Source organism: Cryptotermes secundus, unplaced genomic scaffold, assembly GCF_002891405.2.
Source record: "Cryptotermes secundus unplaced genomic scaffold, Csec_1.0 scaffold899, whole genome shotgun sequence".
Taxonomy (NCBI): domain Eukaryota; kingdom Metazoa; phylum Arthropoda; class Insecta; order Blattodea; family Kalotermitidae; genus Cryptotermes; species Cryptotermes secundus.
The window spans coordinates 270,798-291,676 of NW_019731283.1; the positions used below are offsets into that span (position 1 = coordinate 270,798).

The 20,879-nt window shown below is 39.8% G+C and overlaps 1 protein-coding gene across 3 annotated transcripts in view; it reads right to left on the minus strand.

Moving 5' to 3' along the window:
* Positions 1-20,879, minus strand: part of LOC111866941 (protein AF-10) — a 31,337-nt gene that overhangs the window by 6,990 nt on the left and 3,468 nt on the right. For all 3 annotated transcript variants that reach the window (XM_023856327.2, XM_033752473.1, XM_023856328.2), the window contains 8 exons: positions 16,491-16,688; positions 12,567-13,732; positions 10,034-10,441; positions 7,570-7,753; positions 7,241-7,478; positions 6,045-6,191; positions 3,553-3,742; positions 1,736-1,888 (listed from right to left, as the gene is read on the minus strand). In XM_023856327.2, coding sequence (XP_023712095.1) covers positions 1,736-1,888; positions 3,553-3,742; positions 6,045-6,191; positions 7,241-7,478; positions 7,570-7,753; positions 10,034-10,441; positions 12,567-13,732; positions 16,491-16,688 — 2,684 coding nt within the window. The remainder of the gene's footprint in view (positions 1-1,735; positions 1,889-3,552; positions 3,743-6,044; positions 6,192-7,240; positions 7,479-7,569; positions 7,754-10,033; positions 10,442-12,566; positions 13,733-16,490; positions 16,689-20,879) is intronic.

Sequence of the window (20,879 nt, forward strand, 5' to 3'; positions counted from 1 at the left end):
TGAGCAAAATTAGGTAAAAAGTTTCCCGCCCAAGTAGTTTCCAATGTCTCCAGTAGATGGGGAAGTATCGGGTACCACTGCCAGTAGAGGGGCCGAACTCGCTGGCTGGACGGGGCTGATAGCGAGCACCAGTACCGGAAGGGTATGGCGACTGGTAGAATATCAAAGGGGGACGTACAATAGATCAACAACTGGTCGCGGTGCATGGGGAAACCCACACCCTCCAATAATTAATGAATAAATGAAGAACCCCAACATAAGTTCATCTACTACTGAAACCCAAAAATATGTCTCCCTCTTAATGTCTACTCTGGCAGATGTGTGCAGCAGCCCCACACATGCACGCACACATACAGATGAAAAGAAAAAAGAAACATTCTCAAAAAAAGTTTTCTTCTCATACCATACTGTTATTTTCTCCTGTCAGGACACTTTTCTGAATGAACAGAAAAAATATCCTACAATAAAAACCTTATCAAGCACATTTACTGCACATTTGCAGCCACTTGTTCCACAAGACACAAGCAAAATACCTGTACCACATAGCAGAATGCATATCCTATACACATAAAAGAGTGTTCCAAGAGGAAAGGGCAGTATTCTGGGAGGTCATAGTATCAGCCACTGTAAGCAAAAATAGGTATAGGTATCTGTGTCTATTCCGAACGGTTTCCAAGATACAGCCATTTCACTCTACAATTCCAAAATTGTTCATTAAAAAGAGATACTACATACTGTTTCTAAGACCAGTATTTATTGTTCAAGTGATAAAGTTGGTACAGTTTACCCAGGATAATACATTTCAGAAAATCCCGTCAATATCAATGCACTTTGCAACTCGCGTGAGTGCAGCATGACATTCTTTTATGTGGGCAATAACATGAAACAGGTCTATCAGGGAAGCTGTTCAGAATAGGACACATGTACATACACACTTTTTTGCTTAGAACGAGTGATACCATGACCTAGAATTTTGACCATTTCTCCTGGGACACCCTGTATACTCACAAAGTTCACAAAGGTATTGCTTCTGACTTGTATATTGTAGGTGCCCAGTTTAAAACTCTCATATGGGACACTGACTACCCTTACTGACGTTTCTCATGATTTTCCTCAGTCCATCCAGACAAATGGCAGAATTATTACCTCACACTAGGCCATGACTGCTTCCTTCCACATACTTTCCAATTCATTACTAATTCCTGCCATCTGATGTCATAGAGTTTGAATTACTAACAGCATTGTTAAATAAACTATAAACAAAGGTATTGTCATCTTCCAGAATACTTTATATACTGGAACATATTGCATATGTATGATATTAATGGTAAAGTAAAACAAAAATTATTACACTTTATCACAGCTTAAATATCACCTTCAAAAAAGTCAAATACACTCTAAAATTACTGGAAAAATGTTGAAGCTGAGATTGTAAATCATACAAACCTACATGTTGTAACACTTTTAAACTGAACGTCATTTCTAAAAGAAATAGCTATTTTACTTTTGGATGTATGCAAAGAGATCAAAGAACATGTAACTGTTTTAGGTTTCAATGATCAGCTTTTGACACAAGATACACATCCAAGAACCAAGACTACATAAAGATCACATTACCGGGACAAAAAATGAATTAATACGAAATGCATGCACATTTCTCAATAAAAATGTATGACCACATCTTTAATGAGCAGTTCAAAACTGAAGATAAACCAAGGAACATATTTTACAGTACCTCCTTGAATCAGCTCCCCTCAGTGGATCTGGAGTTGCAGAAGTACTGCGAATGACAGCTGGGGCTGAGGATGCAGGTGACACAATGGCAGAGCCTGCAGGTGGGTTCAAAGGTGACTGACTCAGCATGTAACCACTACCTGATGAACTCTGTCTGCAGGAAGGTAGCATAACATTTATTTCAATTCAAGACTTCAGGCCCCTTGTTTACAGGATGTAAGAGCCCAAACAACTGTACTGGCATTTTAGCTTCTTACCACCAGATTTTCAGAGAAGGGGTGTGTGCTGGAATGAGTTGTGGGCCAGACAGGATAAAGTTGAAAGGTCACTCACAGGCATTCACCATGCAGAGCACAGTATAAAATGAAGCTAGAGTAAGTTCATCTACATCTGGCTGCCTATTCATACAATGAATCAATTTTCTCAAAACGTTATACTGAGTATTCTCATGAAAATATGAGGTGCTATTAGAAAGTTCCCGGACTACGTCAAAAAACAAATGCTGGTTTAACTAATTCAATTTTGGCTGCCGTTTCCTTCAAAATAGTCTCCTTGGGAAAGTATACAGCGATCCCAGCATTTTTTCAAAGCTTCAAAAGCACCATGGAAGTAATATTCCTTAATGCTGTTGAGTACTGCTTGTGATTCCATTTGGATGTCAGACACTGCTTCAAAATGACATCCTTACAGTTTCATTTTAATTTTGGAAAACAAAGCGAAATCACAGGGGGCTAAGTCCAGAGAGTAGGGCGGATGTGGAACGATAATCATGTTGTTGTTAATCACAAACTCTGTTGTTTTCAGGGCGGTGTGGGCGGGCGCATTATCATGATGAAGGAGCAATGCAGCACATGTTCAAATTTTCTGTTAAGATTTCCTGGCAAACTCCATAACTGATGCCAAAGATTTCTGCAAGCTCATGGATTGTTCGGTAACGACCTTTGTGGATGAGTTCTTGGATGTTTTCAACATTTGCTGTCATTTTGCTGGTGCTTGGTTGCCCTGAACATTTGTCATCTTCAACTGACATTTGACCGGCCTTGAAACGTGAATGCCCTTCAAAAACCACTCTCTGGCTTAAAGAATGTTCTCCAAAAGCCTCATGAAGCATTTCAAAGGTTTCGGTAGCGGATTTACAGAGCTTCACACAAAATATGATGCAGACATGTTGCTGAATTTTGCCATCTATCCCAGACAAAATGAAAAACAATGCAGTGTCACATGGCAGACTGATGCAATAAGCTTGTGGAATTGTGACTTTGCATTCCCCTCTCTTCTTCTATCACCGAAGCAGTTACAACGACAGTCCGGTAACTTTCCAATGTCACCTTGTATATGCGTGCATGAACCATAAAAGCATTCAAAGCAGCCAGGTATGTCATATTACATAAGAAAAATATAGTAATTCTAGTTCGCATATTCTTCAATTGCAGTAAGTGTTCTGTTTTATGTCCCTATCCTCCACTCACCTCTTATCATAGTACTGAGAAAAATCATGCTTATATGAAATAATAAAAGTAATTTATATGTGAAGTTCAGGATGCTACAGCTCCTTTCACATTCAGTTGATGAAACGTTATCTAGAGCCAACTGTATCTGACGTTGCGAAATGATTGTAAGCCATATCTTATAAGACGCACATACACACTTTACCACAGGTTAGGGATCAGGATAGCTATGCAATGATTGCTATACATGTTATAACATTCTTATCGTCACTGTTGATTTTGTAATGATAAATATCCCCACCTCCTATTCCCATAACTGCCACACATGAACAGTCCTTTGGAAATACAAAAATGTATAACTGATGTTCACCTGACTGTTGGACTGGGTTGGGCAGCTGGGCTGCGGTGTTGGTGTGGGTAGCCAGATGGTGGACTAGGATCCGGTGGCAGCCCATTTTCCATGGGATGAGACACAACATAGGTATTGTTGACACGAGGATTCCGAGATGCGTCCGAGTGCTGGTGTGACACAGAACCAGACCCTGGGTGGACATTATTCACTGCAGAAGAAAATACTTCACTTTCAACCAACTCTATATAGCAATTTCTAAGAACTATTCACTCTGTGTGAGAAATAAACCATCATTTCTGAGTATGGCTCTGATGATGATAAAGAAGAACATTACTATTATTTGTTGTGAACTAAAACACCATATAAATGTAATAACGACAATAATACATTACAAAAATGCAGCTGCAGTAAAACAGTGGTAAAGCGAGTGTGTTTATTAGGACTTCATTACCGCGACAAAAACCACTGGAACCATCAATTTAACATTATGAAAAAGCAATGCACAAAATGTGAGCTTCTTTCCAACACCTTCATAACAAATGATTTGTTAACTAGCCACCACCATTCCCACATAACTTTTTGCACCAATTTATTTAGAATTTTGTTTCCTTAGTTATTTATGGCCACCTCATATCTCCAAAGGTCACTGAGCCAAATTCAAGGACGTTTCCCGCCCAACAGTAGTCTCTAACACCTCTGATAGAGGGGGGAAGCATTATAGATACCGCCAAGCCAGTAGAGGCCGAACTAGCTGGCTTGGTTGGGACTGATGGTACGCACCAATATCGGTAGGGTATAGAGACTGGTAGAATATCATAGAGGGAAGCACAATGGACCAATACTGGTCTAAGTGCATGGTGAAACCCACCCTCTCCAATAACTAACTAACTATTTATGGCCAGCAGTCTGTAAAGACACCATTAACCTAGCCCTCTCTGTCCTACCCTTGTCTAGGAGAAAGTCTTCTGTATTTCAGATTCAACTGTGAACGGCTTAAGCCCTCCAAACTTTAACCACTGAGAAATGTATATCAGATAATGCCCTCTAACTTTCCTCACAATTCCAGCAGTCCATTCCACTGTGTATCTAGCCTCTTTGCTGTCTGCACAGTGAACTATGTTCCCTCCTTGTCACACAGGTTTACCTTTCCCCTGAGCTCCCACTGACCTCTGATGATGATGATGATGATGCCACAGAATACACTGCATGAGAGTACCTTCAGGTTCTGTTGCCTCATCATCTATCCTGATTCAGTTGACAGACAATAAAATATTGACAACTCTAATTATGACAATGAATGCAATGTCATGACATTTAATGTCACAGAAATCAAACCAAGTCTGATTTCTATTGCCATCTGTCATGACTTTGCGACTCACAAAAAACTGCGCTGTTATAACTGCATAAGCTGCAACCTTAAATCTCACACGAAAACAAGCCTTAACACTGATCTTTATCTTGTGAGTACATATTGGTGAAATTCATTTTGCCATCTCAATTTGCAACTGCATGAAAGATATTATGAGGAGAGACCTGTGATACCACTATACCATCATAGACATGAGAACTAAGATGGTAAAAGGTAAACTTGTCCCTTCAACTAAGTAAGCACTATGCCATGAAGATGTATGGGGGAGTGGATGTACATATTCACATTTTCTTGACCTCGGCACTAGCTGGAGGTGAGGGGTCAGGTTCATGCCCTGGCTGCTTTACCCCCAAGGAAAGAGTCCCCAGTACCCATTGGATAGGAGGGTGGGAGGACCCCAGGGCTGGTCTCAATGACACAGAGAAGATACAATTCTTGACCCCACAGGGACTCAACTCTGACCCCTCAGTTGTCCACCCTATACCCAGTCACTATACCGACTGCTCTTTTGTCCCCGTGAACGAAGATGGTACGGATCATAAATCCACATACATCACAAAGAATTATTTTCATTACAAGTATGCTAACTTAAATTTAATTTTATTACATTACAAAGTTATACAGTTATAGGTCCGTGTATAATTTATGTGCCACAACTATATCCTGCGTTTTACACTTCAGCAGTTATGTATAATAGCAGTTTTAAAGCTATTTCTTATGCACATAATTTAAAAAAGTTGTGTGCATTCCAATCATGACCTTTAAAACAACCTAGCGCTGATACTTTAAGTACTGTGTGATCTAAACTGTTTCATATATTGGCCTGTTACTCCAGTTCAGTTTCCATTCATGTTTCTGCATCCACTTCCCAGACCTAACCATGAGTCATTCTTACAATTGGTTAACCCAGTTAACTTCTACCACTGTGCATGTATGGGAACATGTCTGACTTCCAGGCTGTCTCTTCCTGCTGCAAGAAATAGAACTCTCTTGACTGGAATCAGGCTGAGCCTCCTGTCAGCTGACCAGCATTACGCTGCTATCTGCTAAGCTTATGTTTATGTCCGGTCCATTGTTATTCTGAATACAGTATACAGAACTAAGACGATGAATCCTCCAACTAGTTTTAGATAAGAATTACCTTGAGCAGGCTGTGTGGTGAGAGGGATGGCTAGCCTAGCATTCACAGCCAAGAGATGGTCCCGCCGCTGTAAGAGACTGTTCACGTGCTCCTCCAGTCGCAGGTTTTCTGCTCTCAGTTGGTGCAAGCAAGATAACAGGGAGGCAACTGCAACAAAGCATTACTTATTCCTAGAACTTTAGTAGAGCTAGATTCTATGTCTCTATTTTCTACATTCACTTCCATGCACTTATTTATGTTTGTGTTTAGTGTGGATACTGTAAACTTCAAGTGAGATGTGTCATTTTGAAGCTTTCACGCAATATTTTTGCTTACTGTATACGAGATTAATATACAGCAGGTAAACAAAATAATGGAAACACTAAGAAACTGAGGAATAAAATTTGTGTTGGCTACACTGAAAGAACTTCAGCTGGCAACGCTGAATGTTCTTTCATTTGTTCACACTCTCTAATGCTTGTGTCAGTGCATTAGTGATTGTGTTGAGTGACAGCCTGCGTGAAAGAATAAAAAAATGGGATACTTGTCTGATTTTGAAAGAGGGCAGATCACTGGTGCGCATTAGGTGGAGCATCTGTAACTAGCCACATGTGTCAAAAGCAAGAGTTATAAGGTTATATCAGCATACACAAATCATGGAAAGATAACATCTGTGAAGAGCAACAGTAGGTGAAAATCAACATTGCCAGAAAGAGATCGTCATACATTGAGGACTGTTTCATAAAATCACAGAACTACTGCAACACGGGTGCACAGCTGCACGGCAGAGATCAAAATGATGGTTATAATTTACAACGAAAAGAATGAGCACTGCACTTTTTGTCAATAATATGCAGCCATAATTTTCTAACCTCAACCTAAAGCATAAAACTATACTCTGCAAAATAGTATCTGCATATTTCACACAGCATTCATTGGGTAAGGTGCATAATTATGCAGGTAAATATAAAAGTAAAACACTAAATATTAAAGAATAGGCATTCTAAAAAAGGACAATATATAACAAATAAAAAGTAAAATGAAATATATCAAGGGAGAAACTACATAATATGTACCACAAAACAAGATCTTTCTGCTACTACCAGACTTTATAAATGTTTATAAACACATGTAAATTCAAAATGACATGAAATACTCACATCAAAACATATCAGTATCCTTAGCCACATTTACTGCTATCTTCCAGAGACACTTACTGTCGAAGTGCTGAGCCTGCTCCATGAGGAACTGACTGCCTTGCTCCCACTGTCTCTCCAGCAACTGATCCAGACTCTGCGGGATGCTTCCTACAGCTCCTGCATTACTGCTACTCCCTGCATGATTGCTAGTACTACATGTGGGATTGTTGGCACCAGTACTGTTGACAGGGTTGATGGTGGTTCCAGCAGTGCTGCCATGTGCTGACCCACCTGACACACTGTTTGCATTGCGAACCTGTACCACAACACAATCATTACCACAGTAAGGACACACAAAGCCCATGTGAAAAGCTACCCAATCTCTGCTCCTTACTCATGGTACTTACAGAAGCAATGACCCGGCTGTGTAACTGTGGTCCAACAAGCAATGTTGTGGAATTGCTTGAGTCACTGAAAATGCTGTGAGCCTCCATTTCTGCTGACAGTGTATCTGACATCTTCTGTGCCATTGTTGACGATGGATTCAGCTGATTGCCTAGCATATGTGGAGCACTGACGCCGTTCTGAAACCTGTCAACGGATACCCTTTTAACACTCACTGCACAAATATTTTGAATAAGCCCAGAGAAAATGCTCAAATCTAAATTCTTATATAAAAAAGTAAAATTGTATGTGCTTAATTAAGCATAATGTCATGAAGATGTAGTGGAGAGTAGAGGTATTGCTCCACCATTCTTGACCTCAGCACTAGACAGAGGTGAGTGGTCAGCTTCATACCCTGGCCACACTTCCCCTGAAGAAAAACCACCGGGAACCCACTGAATAAGAAGCTGGGTGGGCCCCAGGGCCCATCTGGACACTGCAGAGTAGAAAAAGATCACTTTTCCCTGCTGGGAATCAAACTCCACCTGTCCTGCCCATAGCCCATCACTCTACTGACTGAACTATCCCGGCTCATTAAAAGGAAAACCTATTTCAATTACAAAACAAAAAAACTGGCACAGAAAAAGCAACTGTTAGAAGTCGTACACATGCTACATGAACAGTAACTAGGCCTTGATATTTCCAGATTCAGTTTTCTTATTCTAATTACATCTTATTATTCATAATGAAAAGCCCATGCACAAGACACAGACAGCACAAATTGGACAAGTGAGTAATGAATATATGTTTACATGGAACAAATACATTCTTCTTGTTACAATATATGACCTAAAAACCAACAAATTATCTTCTTACATAATATTACTATGCTACCACATTTCATTTTTTTCTTTTACTTTATGCTACCACATTTCATTTTTTTCTTTTACTTTAATACAGTGAAACTATAGCAGATTGAGTAAGCTTATGACAAGGACTCAATCAGACTGACAAGAACCACTGGGAACATAAATTTCTTAATGCTGTAGGTACAGAAAACTATTTATAAAAAGAGGGTTCCCCCCCCCCCAACACATTCAAGCGATTCCCGATTAGCCACCGCAGTTTTCCCATAACTTTATGTACCAAGTACACTTGCAGTTCGGCATCTTTGCGAGGTCAACAGGTCACCCAAGCACACTGAGTTCATACTGGTGAAACTAGGTACTGTGATCTCAGTTTATGACTCTGTGGAAAACATAATGAGAAGGGATCTACGCTACGACTGAAACACCAAAGGCATGGGAACTACAGATGGTACAGTTCCTAGCCATGTGTCTTATAAAGTGGGCTACTTTCATTAGAGTCTGGTAACATGAATGTAACAGCAAAAATAAACAAATACAGATTTGCATACACTTCACGTGCCATTACCATAATATGCATTTTACAGTTAAAAGTAGTGGCTAATTCACAACCATCGCCTACATATGTAACATCAAAAAGTTGCATGTATTCCAATTGTGGCATTTAGAAACAGTTATATAGTGTTCATATATATATGTCACACTGCAATTAAACCGCCGTGTGTGTAAAGTCTGCTACTCAAGTTCAATACAAGCTGATGTGTTAATTCTCATGTGTGAAATGAATTATGGGTGGAATATGACTGATCCATGGTTGTGTGCATGCAAAAAATGGTGGGTGAGACTTCTGCTCATAAAGAACAGCTCCTAATTAGCATTTGACTGTGAGTGCAACAGGTTATGTTTATTATTATTATTATTATTATTGGAGGGGGTGGGTTTCCCCATGCACCGCGACTAATAGTCTATTGTACATCCTCTTTGATATTCTACCAGTCGCCATACCCTGCCAGTACTGGTGCTCACTATCAGTGCCATTCAGCCAGGAAGGCTGGCAGTGGTACCCGATAACTTCCCCATCTACTGGAGGCATTGGAAACTACTTGGGCGGGAAACTGCCTAATTTTGCTCAGGTCTCCTAGAGACATAAGGATCTTTTACGTGCTGTAAATCTACGACACGGGACCCACGGCTTGAAGTCCCTCCCCGAAGACTTGTTCCCTGATTTTTTCCGCCCTTAAAAATTCCACGACCTCTGCCGGGTTTGAACCCACGTACCTTGAGTCATGAGGTGGGAACATTACCCCTAGACTATGGAGGCTGCTAACAGGTTATGTTATTTTAAGTTAGTTTAAAAAATCTTCTGGTTCACACAGTGTTAAGGACAATTATTCTGAATTATTCTCTATTATTTTCATATCCCTATGATAATCGCCTCAAGACACAGAAACACTGCCATATCCACAATATTACTTAAACCTCGGTGCCATACTCTATTAAACATAAACGGCAGTTCTGTGACAAATTTTCAGTCACTTTTGGACATTACAAGTATCTGTTATAACAAGCATTTTTAAGAATTATATAAACAGTAGTAACATCAAGGTACAACGGAACTCACAGTTTGATGTCCTTGTCATCTCTGTCACGACCACCACTGCTCCGTTTGTTGTTCTTAGTCCTGCTGTTACGTCCACCAGAATGAACAGAAGTCGTCTCTGATCCCGGACTGCTTGGAGGTGAGTCCTTCACCATGTTGCTGGTTGGGACTACAGCAGTTGTAATGGAGTTATGGCCAGGCTGAGAGTGTGTAGTTGCTGGAGGTGGTGTAGGGTTGTTGCCAGTGCTCCCACGACTTCCTCTCTTGTTGCTGTTGTTTGTGTTAGTGCCTGTCCCTGCAGCTGCAACAGTAGTGGTGGTAATGGTGGTGGTGACGGTGGACAGTCCAGTTGTTGAAGCTGTCATAACAGTCCCGCTGTTACCACGCTTCTGTTTACGACCTTTCTCTGGCTTCTCTGTTGACTGTGTCCTACAGTCATATTGAAGAGATGAAAATGTCATCAAACAGAATGTTTTTCATGTGGAATATTTAATATTCTACTACATTTTCAGTGTTCACAAACAAGAACATCAAGTATCAAAAAAATTCCAGTCCATATTGCATGTTTAAACACACCGTAACTACACACATACAGGTTGGTTAAAAAATCACTGTCCATCTTAGAGTTCAGCTGCATTTACCTCATCACATTTGAAATAATGGTGGAAATTACTTCCACAAACTTGTTAACATGTATCCATGCATGTAATATCATTAATAAAACATATCAGAGTTAAATGTTAAAGAAGACATCCTTGAGTTCCTGGAGGTTTGGGAATTTGTTTGGTAACTAACCTGAATCCTCCACGCAATTTCTGTCATCATTCAATCTGCTACAAAGAGACATAAATTCAACTTACATCATTCAGCGTTGATCATATCGAAAAAGATTAAGCCCAATTATACAAGCAAATATATTCTCTGTATGTACTCCTGACATTCCAGATCTTGGTGCAACAAGAGCTCATGAAGTGTTACAGAATTCATCGATCGGCTGTCTCACAATGTCAAGGATGTGGTATGGGAATCTTATGAAAGTTTCCCTTAGATCCTCATTGCACATTCACTACATACCTACTTCCATTTTAATACAAATTCCACTACAATCATCTTGCCTTTGAGAGATCACTGTCAATCCTAAAGAAATGGAAACCTAAATGTAATAATTAGGCACTACAATACAAAGAAAATGAATGTAAATAACTGATTTTTTCAGTCACTCAGTTTAAAATCTATATTTACGAGTACAGGTAAGGTAAGGTCAAGTTGCCCCTGTGCTTAACTAATTAAGCACTACCCCATGAAGGCATATGGGGAAGTGGATGTATAGACAAACATTTTCTTGACCTTGGCATTAGCTAGAGGTGAGTGGTCAGCTTCATGCCTCGGCCGCTTTACCTCCGGTACCAATTGAATAGGAGGACGGGTGGACCCCAGAGCCAGTCTGGACAATGTGGAGAAAATTTTTCACCCTACTGGGCCTTGAACTCAAACCCTTTGGCTGTCCAGCCTGTAGCCAGCTGCTATACCAACTACACTATCCCAGCTTCCCATATTTATGAGTATAAAATACAATTTTAAATTCTGGTTTTAGACTTATGGTTCTTGCATGTTCTTTTGATTCCACATAAATTATCCTATATATAAAATGAAAATGGCAGAACCATTCCATTACATTAATTTCATCTGTTACATGCATGTCATACTAATTTTTATGGTGCTGAATACCAAGCAAAGACCAGCTACATCATCATAGACATTATATTGTGACGTGTCGCGCTAGCTGGACGCCCCCCCCCCAGGAGCTGACGCGCCGAGCGGAGCCGAAGTTAGCCGAGTCCCAGCATCCTAGTAGCTATGCAACGCAAGTCAACAGCAGTGACGTCACCACGGGATACTGCGGTTGCTAGGCGGCAGTAAACAACTCCGGACAGCGTTGCTAGCAACACAACACCACACAACGATGGTGCCTATTACGTGGCTGTTTTCTGCGTTGTCTGGAATGAGGCTTGATGCGGAGCAGCGAAGACTATTCACAGTCAGTTCTGCGTTAGCCAGCAACCAGTCAGTTGTACTCTGGCATTTGCAGTGTAGGATTTGTGATACTGCCAATGGCAGTAATTGTCAGATTGTAATTTGGGTGATTGTAAGTGCAAATGTGAAATAAAATTCGCTATATCAAATACGGCATGAAGTTATTTGTCGCGTTATACACCCAATACGTGACAATATCATAGTACTCCCAGTTACATGAAAAATTGCTTGGACTGGAAACCTGTAGTGGATATTGCCAGTAACATACACAACTATTATAAGCCTACATTGCCACCATATATGCTGAAACTTGCATCGACATATACTGTATGTGGTCTCAAACTGTTGCATGTTAATTCAAGGACACATTAACACCTACATATATGAAACTTCATAAAGGAACAATTTGCAGATCACACTGTTCTGTCTTCAGAATTCTGAAACGAGGCACAATAATTTATAATGCCACTTCCTAATATTAGGCGTGCCCAAAATATCATCGGCATCAACATCTACTTACCGGGCCCTCTTACTAGGCTGGTCCCCTATATGCTGTGGCTGCTGATGTGCTACAGGCTGTGCTCGGCTTTCTGCTGCAGATGCATTAACTGCTGCCAACACTGCTGCGTTGCTGGTTACTACACTCGACTGTTGCAGCTGTTGGAATAATGTTGGGGCTGATGTCACCACAGTGGATGCCGCAGATGCGGGGGGCTGGATGGACGTGGCAGCCAGAGGCACCGACACCACTATACTTCCAGCACTGACTGCACTGCTTACTAAGCCTGTAGCACTAGAAGCTGATGTGATCACATTACCTGACAATGGTCTTGAGTTCACATTGCTCACAACTACTGACTCTGTGACTGTGGACAAAGGCATAGGGTTTGAGCTACTACCACTTACTCCACAAATACTTCCACTTTCTACCTTTAGTTTCTTGGAATCCACTAACACTGCACCACCATGATTATCAGTACCTCCAGAGGAACTGACGGAAACATTACCTACTATAGCAGTGACACTACCGGCAACAGCTGGGATGCCTGCGGTACCACTCACTACAGGTACTGGTGCCTGCATAGAGGCAATGTCAGATGAGTTATCTGGGGTTGTTGGCGTCCGGCTTCCACCAGCCTTTCGTTTCTTTCCTGTGATACTGGAACTAGCAGTATTAGAACTGCTAGAAGCCTGGATAGTAGCTGATGAAACACGCGCATTTGCCTGTCCAACTGTGGCTATATCAGCACCAAACACACTTTCACTTTGGGTCACAACTGTTTCAACAAAGTTTGAAGTGGTAAATTTAGTACTGCCACTGTTGGCACTGCTTGTAACCGATGTTCCCATAATTGTAGTGGCTGAAAGATTTGAAGCGTCCTTGGGGCCTAAAGAAGGGTTTGACGACTTAGTTACGTCAACTGTGTCACCACCTGCACCAACGGAAGAAGCATCACTGAGGCTCGGACTGTGGCCACCTACAACAGTTTTGGCACCTGGTGCTCCACCCTTCACTCCTGCAACCATAGAGGTAGCACTGGTGGCCTTACCTGTCCCCTTCCGCTTCCCACTAACACCTGCCTTAACCATACTATCTGACTCTTTCTCTGGGGAGGAGTCGGAAGATCCGTGGTCAGCTGGAATTGGTTTGTATGGTGGGATAGTCTTCACATTGCCACCCTTCTTCTGAAAATGCAATCATACGGAAACATGAAGCATTTAGAATTACGTCTGTAACACAACAAAGTATGCCATTTTTGTAGTTTAATTTACACAACTGTCAGCATCAATCACAGGTTATCAGCTCTTCATTGTATGGAAGATGAAATATAAAACAGCTACTTCAACGTTTTTTCTAATAATGGGTTTTCCTCCTATCATATCAAACTCTGGTTTCACATTCTAGTATTTGCACACATTAAATATAATAGGATGGCTTATAATTTAAAGTCCCTCACTTTCATTAGTCAAATAAATTACTCACTATACATTTTGATAGTGGTTCAGGCACAGAAATAACGTCACCATTAGAACATTCAATAGATTCAATTTCAGTATCTACCAAATATTTCAAAATTAAGAACATGACAAAAACAACGATACACAAACAAATATTAATTTTTTTGACACTTTCCTTATTTTAAAGGTAAAGGCAGGCTTATGGTATCACTGCCTGGCTATCTGGGCTTCTGATATTTTTGAACTTGATGACGAACTTACATGAAACTTGACAGAAAGAGGATGCAACCAGAGACCACCATGCCTTTGTACTTTCTAATTTCCTACCATCAATAATACCTACACAGCAGCCACCTCAACTGAAAGTAACATTACTCCTGAAATTCTGCGCGGTAGCAATGCTTCAAAGCAAAATGCTCAGGAAACATACCAGGCCATATATGACCTGCAATAAGTGAGCAATTCAGGATATAACAAGGAGAGTAGCTTTAGGTGATACAGGTCACTTATTTTTGTTAGGATACCACAATCCAGGAGATTACAGAGGGAAAGGAATATAACCTAGACGGGGGAAAATAGAAATTTATATACTTCTTATGAGGAAACCTCTCAGAAGGTGGCTACTTCAAAAACAAAAGTGGAAGAACATTAGAACGGAACTCAGAGAAACTGTTCTGCGATAACAGGAGATAGATAGAACTGAGTCAGGATCACGTGTAACAGGAGGCTTCAGAATGCATTGATGAACCTCCAGTATTACCAGAGTTACTTAACCCTTCAGTTTTGGGCTCAGTGCACCACACAACAGCAGTATCTGTCACACGCTGCCTGGGTTGGAGCACTGTATGCGTATTGCAGCTCTAAGTTTCAGCTCTTATTTTGAACCATTCTTTTTCATAAGTAATTCTTTTGGTACGAAATTAAAGAGGATATTTCAGGCTATCATTTCGCATATTCGCTGTCATACTTTGAACTTGCTGCAGGAGTTGTAATACATTTGGATTCTTTGAAAAAGTTTTCAATTTCAACACTTTGTGCATTTGTTACCATACAAACCTACATCTGCCTAGGGGAATTCTTATGAACTAAATATGTTAGATCGATCCTGTGTACTCTCCTCTATCCTGATCGAATGAAAAGTCAATTCTCTTGAGGCATATTCTGAACTGTTCGGCTTCAACATTGGTATTTGTAACTACAAGAAGACATGTGGAGAATCTATGGCTTTGCGATGTGATGTTGACTCTAAGAAGCGTGTTATGATTGCTACTGTAGCAAATGATAAACAGTTCACTATATGAATACTGCTACTTAATCCCCCTTTGTTCTATAAATATGCATCACGCAATCTGGTTAGCCAAGGTCAGCCACAAGGAATGAAGTGGCCAGCTGTGTTGTGTCATGACCAGTGGAGAATATATTTACTTCAAACTGAATTAGAACAATGTTTTATCAGATTCAGAATTAAACACTGAAAATGGATGTTTGTGCTTTTCTCGATTCTGTGGTAAATGACAGAATCGAGAATAGCACAAACATCCACTGGGAGAATATGCAAAACTATAAGGGACAAAAAGAAAATTTCTGAATGCGATGATAATATGTAGGAATAACACAAGGAAAAGGATAGATCAATTGTCAATTAGAATTCAGTTAACTGAGGGACTCTCTGTGATATATGCTAATGCTGTAGAACACAAAGTTCGTCCGACAAAACAGTGCCCCATCTAGGAGAAAACCATTTTATAAGCAAGATTCCACCAACTGTGAAGAAATCAAAACCACAGAAACGGCATGTTGTGTGTCAAATACTGTGTGCTGGTGGCACACGTGTGATGTGTTGTGTGTGACCCTGTGTGGAATGTTTTCATGACTAACACACCCAGCTGAACTTCTAGGGTAATATGATACTATCATAACTTTTATGGGCTTACTGTGCCAAAAAATAATTTTAAAGCAGTGTGGATCAATACACCGATTCTATATACATTTCTGAACATAGTGTGATAATTAGAAAAACAGAACTCCAGTTTTTCCCAATTTATTACACTTTAAGTGAAATGTTGCACCTTCTGATTTAAATATTTATATATCCTTTCGCATAGGAGTTGAGCAGGAATTTAAATGCCGGCTGGCAGTGAAGGGTTAAACAGGAAAATAAATTATATTAAATATTAGATTTCTAGGGCTTGAATGTTCTCAGGGTTCAAATTCTGATAAAAATCATTAATCTGTAGCATACCAAGTACTACTGATATTATTGTAAATCAGAACTACTGAATGTAATTTTAATGCTGACTGAAAACTCTGTAACTGCCTTTCAAGAAATATTAGACTCAAATATCTCAGCCTGAATACCCCTTCCATACCAAGGTGAGGATACAAGGACCAATGGAGTCCCACTACCCAACCACCCATCTAGTAGCACAGGGTGAAAGCAACTACTCTGTTCCACTCAAGAGGTCAGGGACTGAGAAATGCTTACAAGTTTTGAGTAGTGATATTGACAATAGCCACAGTATTTGACATTGTCCAGGTAATTGCCAGCCTCCTCACATAACAAGCCAAGTGCCTGAGCACAAGTCACATGGAACTGCTGTCTGCAACCAGTCTTATTACACTGCATACAAGCACCAACCGTTGCACGAGACCCCTTTCCCTGCTCTTCACATATATAGCACACCTACAACAGGCATGTCAAGAGAAACAGTAACATCAGTATATATCAAACATAAGCAATGATACAGAAAACAACTGTTACAACAACCCAATATAGCAACATATGTTTTGTTCCTTTACAGTTTTAAAGCACAGGATTTTATTATTATTAATAACACGAAGCTCCATCTACTCAAAAGCAAAAACTCAGTAAAATAAATTATAGTATGTGAGATGAGGAAGGTAACAGTCTAAGCACATTCAGAGAAGAAATATAAAATATTTTCAACTCCGAACTGTGGCCAAGTCTATTCTCTTATGTTGATGCTCATGTGGGTCCTTTTTCCACAGAGCAGAGCATTATGTAATTCAAATTTTAAACCATAAATCAGAATCATATATTCTATTAAAAAAATGAACTTGATTCAGATCAATTCATCATCTGCTTTCAGCCTGTAAGGAGTTCAAAAAATCCGAGAGGCAAAACTCTGATGTACATGTGTGAACATCTCATCTAGCTGGAACTAGGAGTCTTACTCGACTTGCAGAATAGAAATGAACTATCAGATCAACCACCAGCACCATTCAACATTTACAGCTCAACTTCACTGAAGAAAAATGGATTACATGCCTATATGAAAGTCCACACCATATTTTAAACTTTTAGTGACTGTAATGGCTCCTCGCAAAAAATATGGGGAATTTCAGCATTCCACTCAGCTACTTTAGCTATTAATATTACACTGACATTGGAAAAGGCATCACGCACAGAATAAACTTTATCCAGAAAGGATACGTAACCTCGAATTAAATTTGAAATCACTACCACTGTCCAAAATTTTTTGCCTTTAGCAAGTTCATTACTTTTCACATAAGTGTGTATAATAAGAATGAAACTTCTTCAATGTGTTATGTGGCTATATGACTATCCACTCTGTTGAGCAAGTTTTTTTTCTGGAGATTTCCAAATGTTTTACAAACATTCAACATTCAACAGTGAAGGCTCACTAGAACATACAAATACAAATCACTACGTCCAATGTGACATACAGGTTTTCACGTAGTAAACTTATATGTCACATTGGATGGAGTGATTTGTAATTGTTAGTGTGACGAACCAGAATGAAACAAATCAAATTTATCACCAGAACACTTCTTATATTTGTACTGCCTGTATCATGGAAATGTTTACTAAACGAAGTACTGTTACCTAGGACAGGAGAATAAACATCAGTTTGCCATGCCAAATAAAACTGTCATGTTTAGGGACTACTTCAAGGCAACACCAAAAGAAAAAACAAACTCCGTGATTTTAGTCCGCAAGCGAACTATACTGACCAAGCGACCACCACTTGTTGGCGAAGTTAGTGCCAACTTTTGTGGATAGAGGGTGTCGTGTGGTCGGTGCAACAAATCCCCACGGCCGATAATTTCGATTTTCTAGACTATAGCCGCTATTTCCTTGAAATAGTTCCTAAATTATCAATATGAGGCTGAGGAGACCCCGTTCCAGACCCACTACTTCTCAGAAAAAATCTGGTAGTGCCGGGAATCGAACCTGGACCTCTAGATCTGTAGCCAGGAACTCTGACCACTAGACAAAAAAAAAAGTAAAGTAAAGTAAAGTGTCCCTGAGCAAAAAATAAAACCACAGATGCGGGAGATGGCACACATGTTATGCATATTAGATACAACACAAAATGAAATATTTTCCATTGTCAGCACACTTCAATGTTGTCATTATTTGTTGCACTTAACACATCCAGACAAGTACTTTTTTATATTCATGCAGACATTTCATTGCACTGATACCGTTGTGCAGAACTCACACAAACAGCTTTCTCCTGTGAAGTTGCCATTTTAACTTCTTGCCACATGACGCTCTCCTTCTGCATTCTTTTTGTTAAACCTCTAGTGATAATATAACAAATTTTAAGTGTCTGCCTATTTAAGAGATAAGTCAAATGCTTTTGCCACGCATTGTGATTTTCAATTACAGCTTTAATGTGTTCAAGGTCATTTGGCATATGTTTATACTTTATATTCTGTTCATGAATTTATTTATGCATATGTAACCCAGCTCTTACAGCATTAGTGTCACAACTTGCAAAATTCAGATGTCTGTGTTTACAACTTAACAGATGCAGTAATTATCTTGCACAAGGGAGTACCTACAGAAGTTATATCTTCACTTTTAACAGTTCTGCATATCGTCCATGATATGTACGCAGTGTCCGTCTTGTAGTGCACTCAATTTCACCTGTTATTTCATGACATGTTTCGGCAACATAGTGCCATCATCAGGTGCTCCATTTATGCTAATCTATTGCATATTCCCACCAAGAAATACTGAGCTAATTATTTTAAGTAGGCCATTGCTACTTCTTTCCCGAGTCTTTTCAACTTATCATTCATTTGATCAACCTCACTTCATGATACGTTACCTAAGCATTTAAAAATATCACTAAATAACCAGAGAACAATCTGGTTGCAAAACATGAAGGTAAAGTTGAGCCTGTGCTTAATTTATTAACCACTAAGCCATTAGAACATATGGGGGAGTGAAGGCACTAGATGGAGGTGAGTGGTCAGATTCAAGCCTCAACCACTTTACCGTGGGGGAAATTACCACCCCGTACACACTGGATAGAAAGTATTGTAACTTTATTCTCTTATTGTAATCAGTCAATGTACAGTAACTGACTTGTCCTATATCATGTAACAATGATATATAGAGATGAAGTAAATAAATAAAAATAAAAGCTAAGTGGCCCCAGAGCCAGTTTCCCATGCTGTGGAGAAGAGAAAAATATTGCCATGCTGGGAATCAAACCTGGGTCATCCAACCCATAACCCGACGCCTGTCCTTACAGAACATGAAGGTTCTGTCAATACCATGGCCAATCAATGGACAGGATCCTGAGTTTCTTCCATCCATGTCCCATTCCTACAGCCCATCTCCCTAAGATGCACATGATGTTATTATCTCACATCTTTCTTCATCTCCCAAGTGTCCATTTTCCAAATGGTTCCCCACAGAACTCTCTGTGCACTTCTTGTCTCTCCAACTGAAGCCAAATATCAGCCCAGCACAGACTTCTAGAATTCACAGATGTTTAACAAAAAGTTCTTTACACTGACAAACATTACGACACTATCTGTTTACATCTATAATGCCATGTAATTTTCACTTCACTACTCTCATTACATTATTCTTCACATGTACAAAGGGAAATGAGGGTGGGAAATTGTTCCCTTCAACAGTTTCCACTCTCTTCTGGTCCACCATCTTAATGTTACGCCTGCTAACTTCATAACAAAACAGAGAGCAAAATCTGATGGGATTTATTACACACATGATGAAAAACTGTGATTTCTTTGCAGACCTTCCATAATAGTTTTATACATCTAGTTTTGTATGTAATTTGTTTCTGGCTGGCCCAGTCTAACCAGACTTCATAATGTAGTAACAATAGATCACTGTGGTCACGGTGCAAGGGCCAAGAAGGCCCACCCCTTATACATTCATTCATTCAAAACTTTATTTACTGCTTAAGGAATTATTTTGATATTTCATGTGGATTTGTATGTTTTAGACATAAAACCATAATTTACTATTTCATTCGTAACTAACTAAACTGAACAAACTCCTTGGTGATGAGTGCTTCTTGAGAAGCCACAAATTCCTTAGCCACCCAAGAAATTCCCAGCATATTCTGGAAACCAATGGTTCATTATCACATTCAGAAAAGTCCACCACTCATCCCCATACTCAGTCAAATGAATCCATCCCATCCACACTCCCCTTCCAACACTACTTCTCTAAGATTCATTTTGATATTATCCTCCCGCCTATATCTATGTCTTCCTAGTGGTCTCTTTCCTTCTGGTTTTCCTGCCAAAACCCTGTACATACTCATTTTCTCTCATGCCCACCTCATTCCCTTCATCCCCTTCAACTTGATCATTCTACTAATATTCAGTGCTGAGTACAAGTTATGAATTTTATAAAGTGATTTGATATCACCTTCCAATGTGACATTGGACAGTGTTATCAAATCATTCTACAATATTTAACCTTTAAACACTGGACTTCGAAATAGTGGTAAACTTGAGCTGTGCCGGAGTTTATTTAAATGCCCGCTGCGGGTGCTCGTTTAAATGCCCGTTGCTCCCTTGCGTTTAAATGTCCGTTCCTGTTAGGCGGTTAATCAAT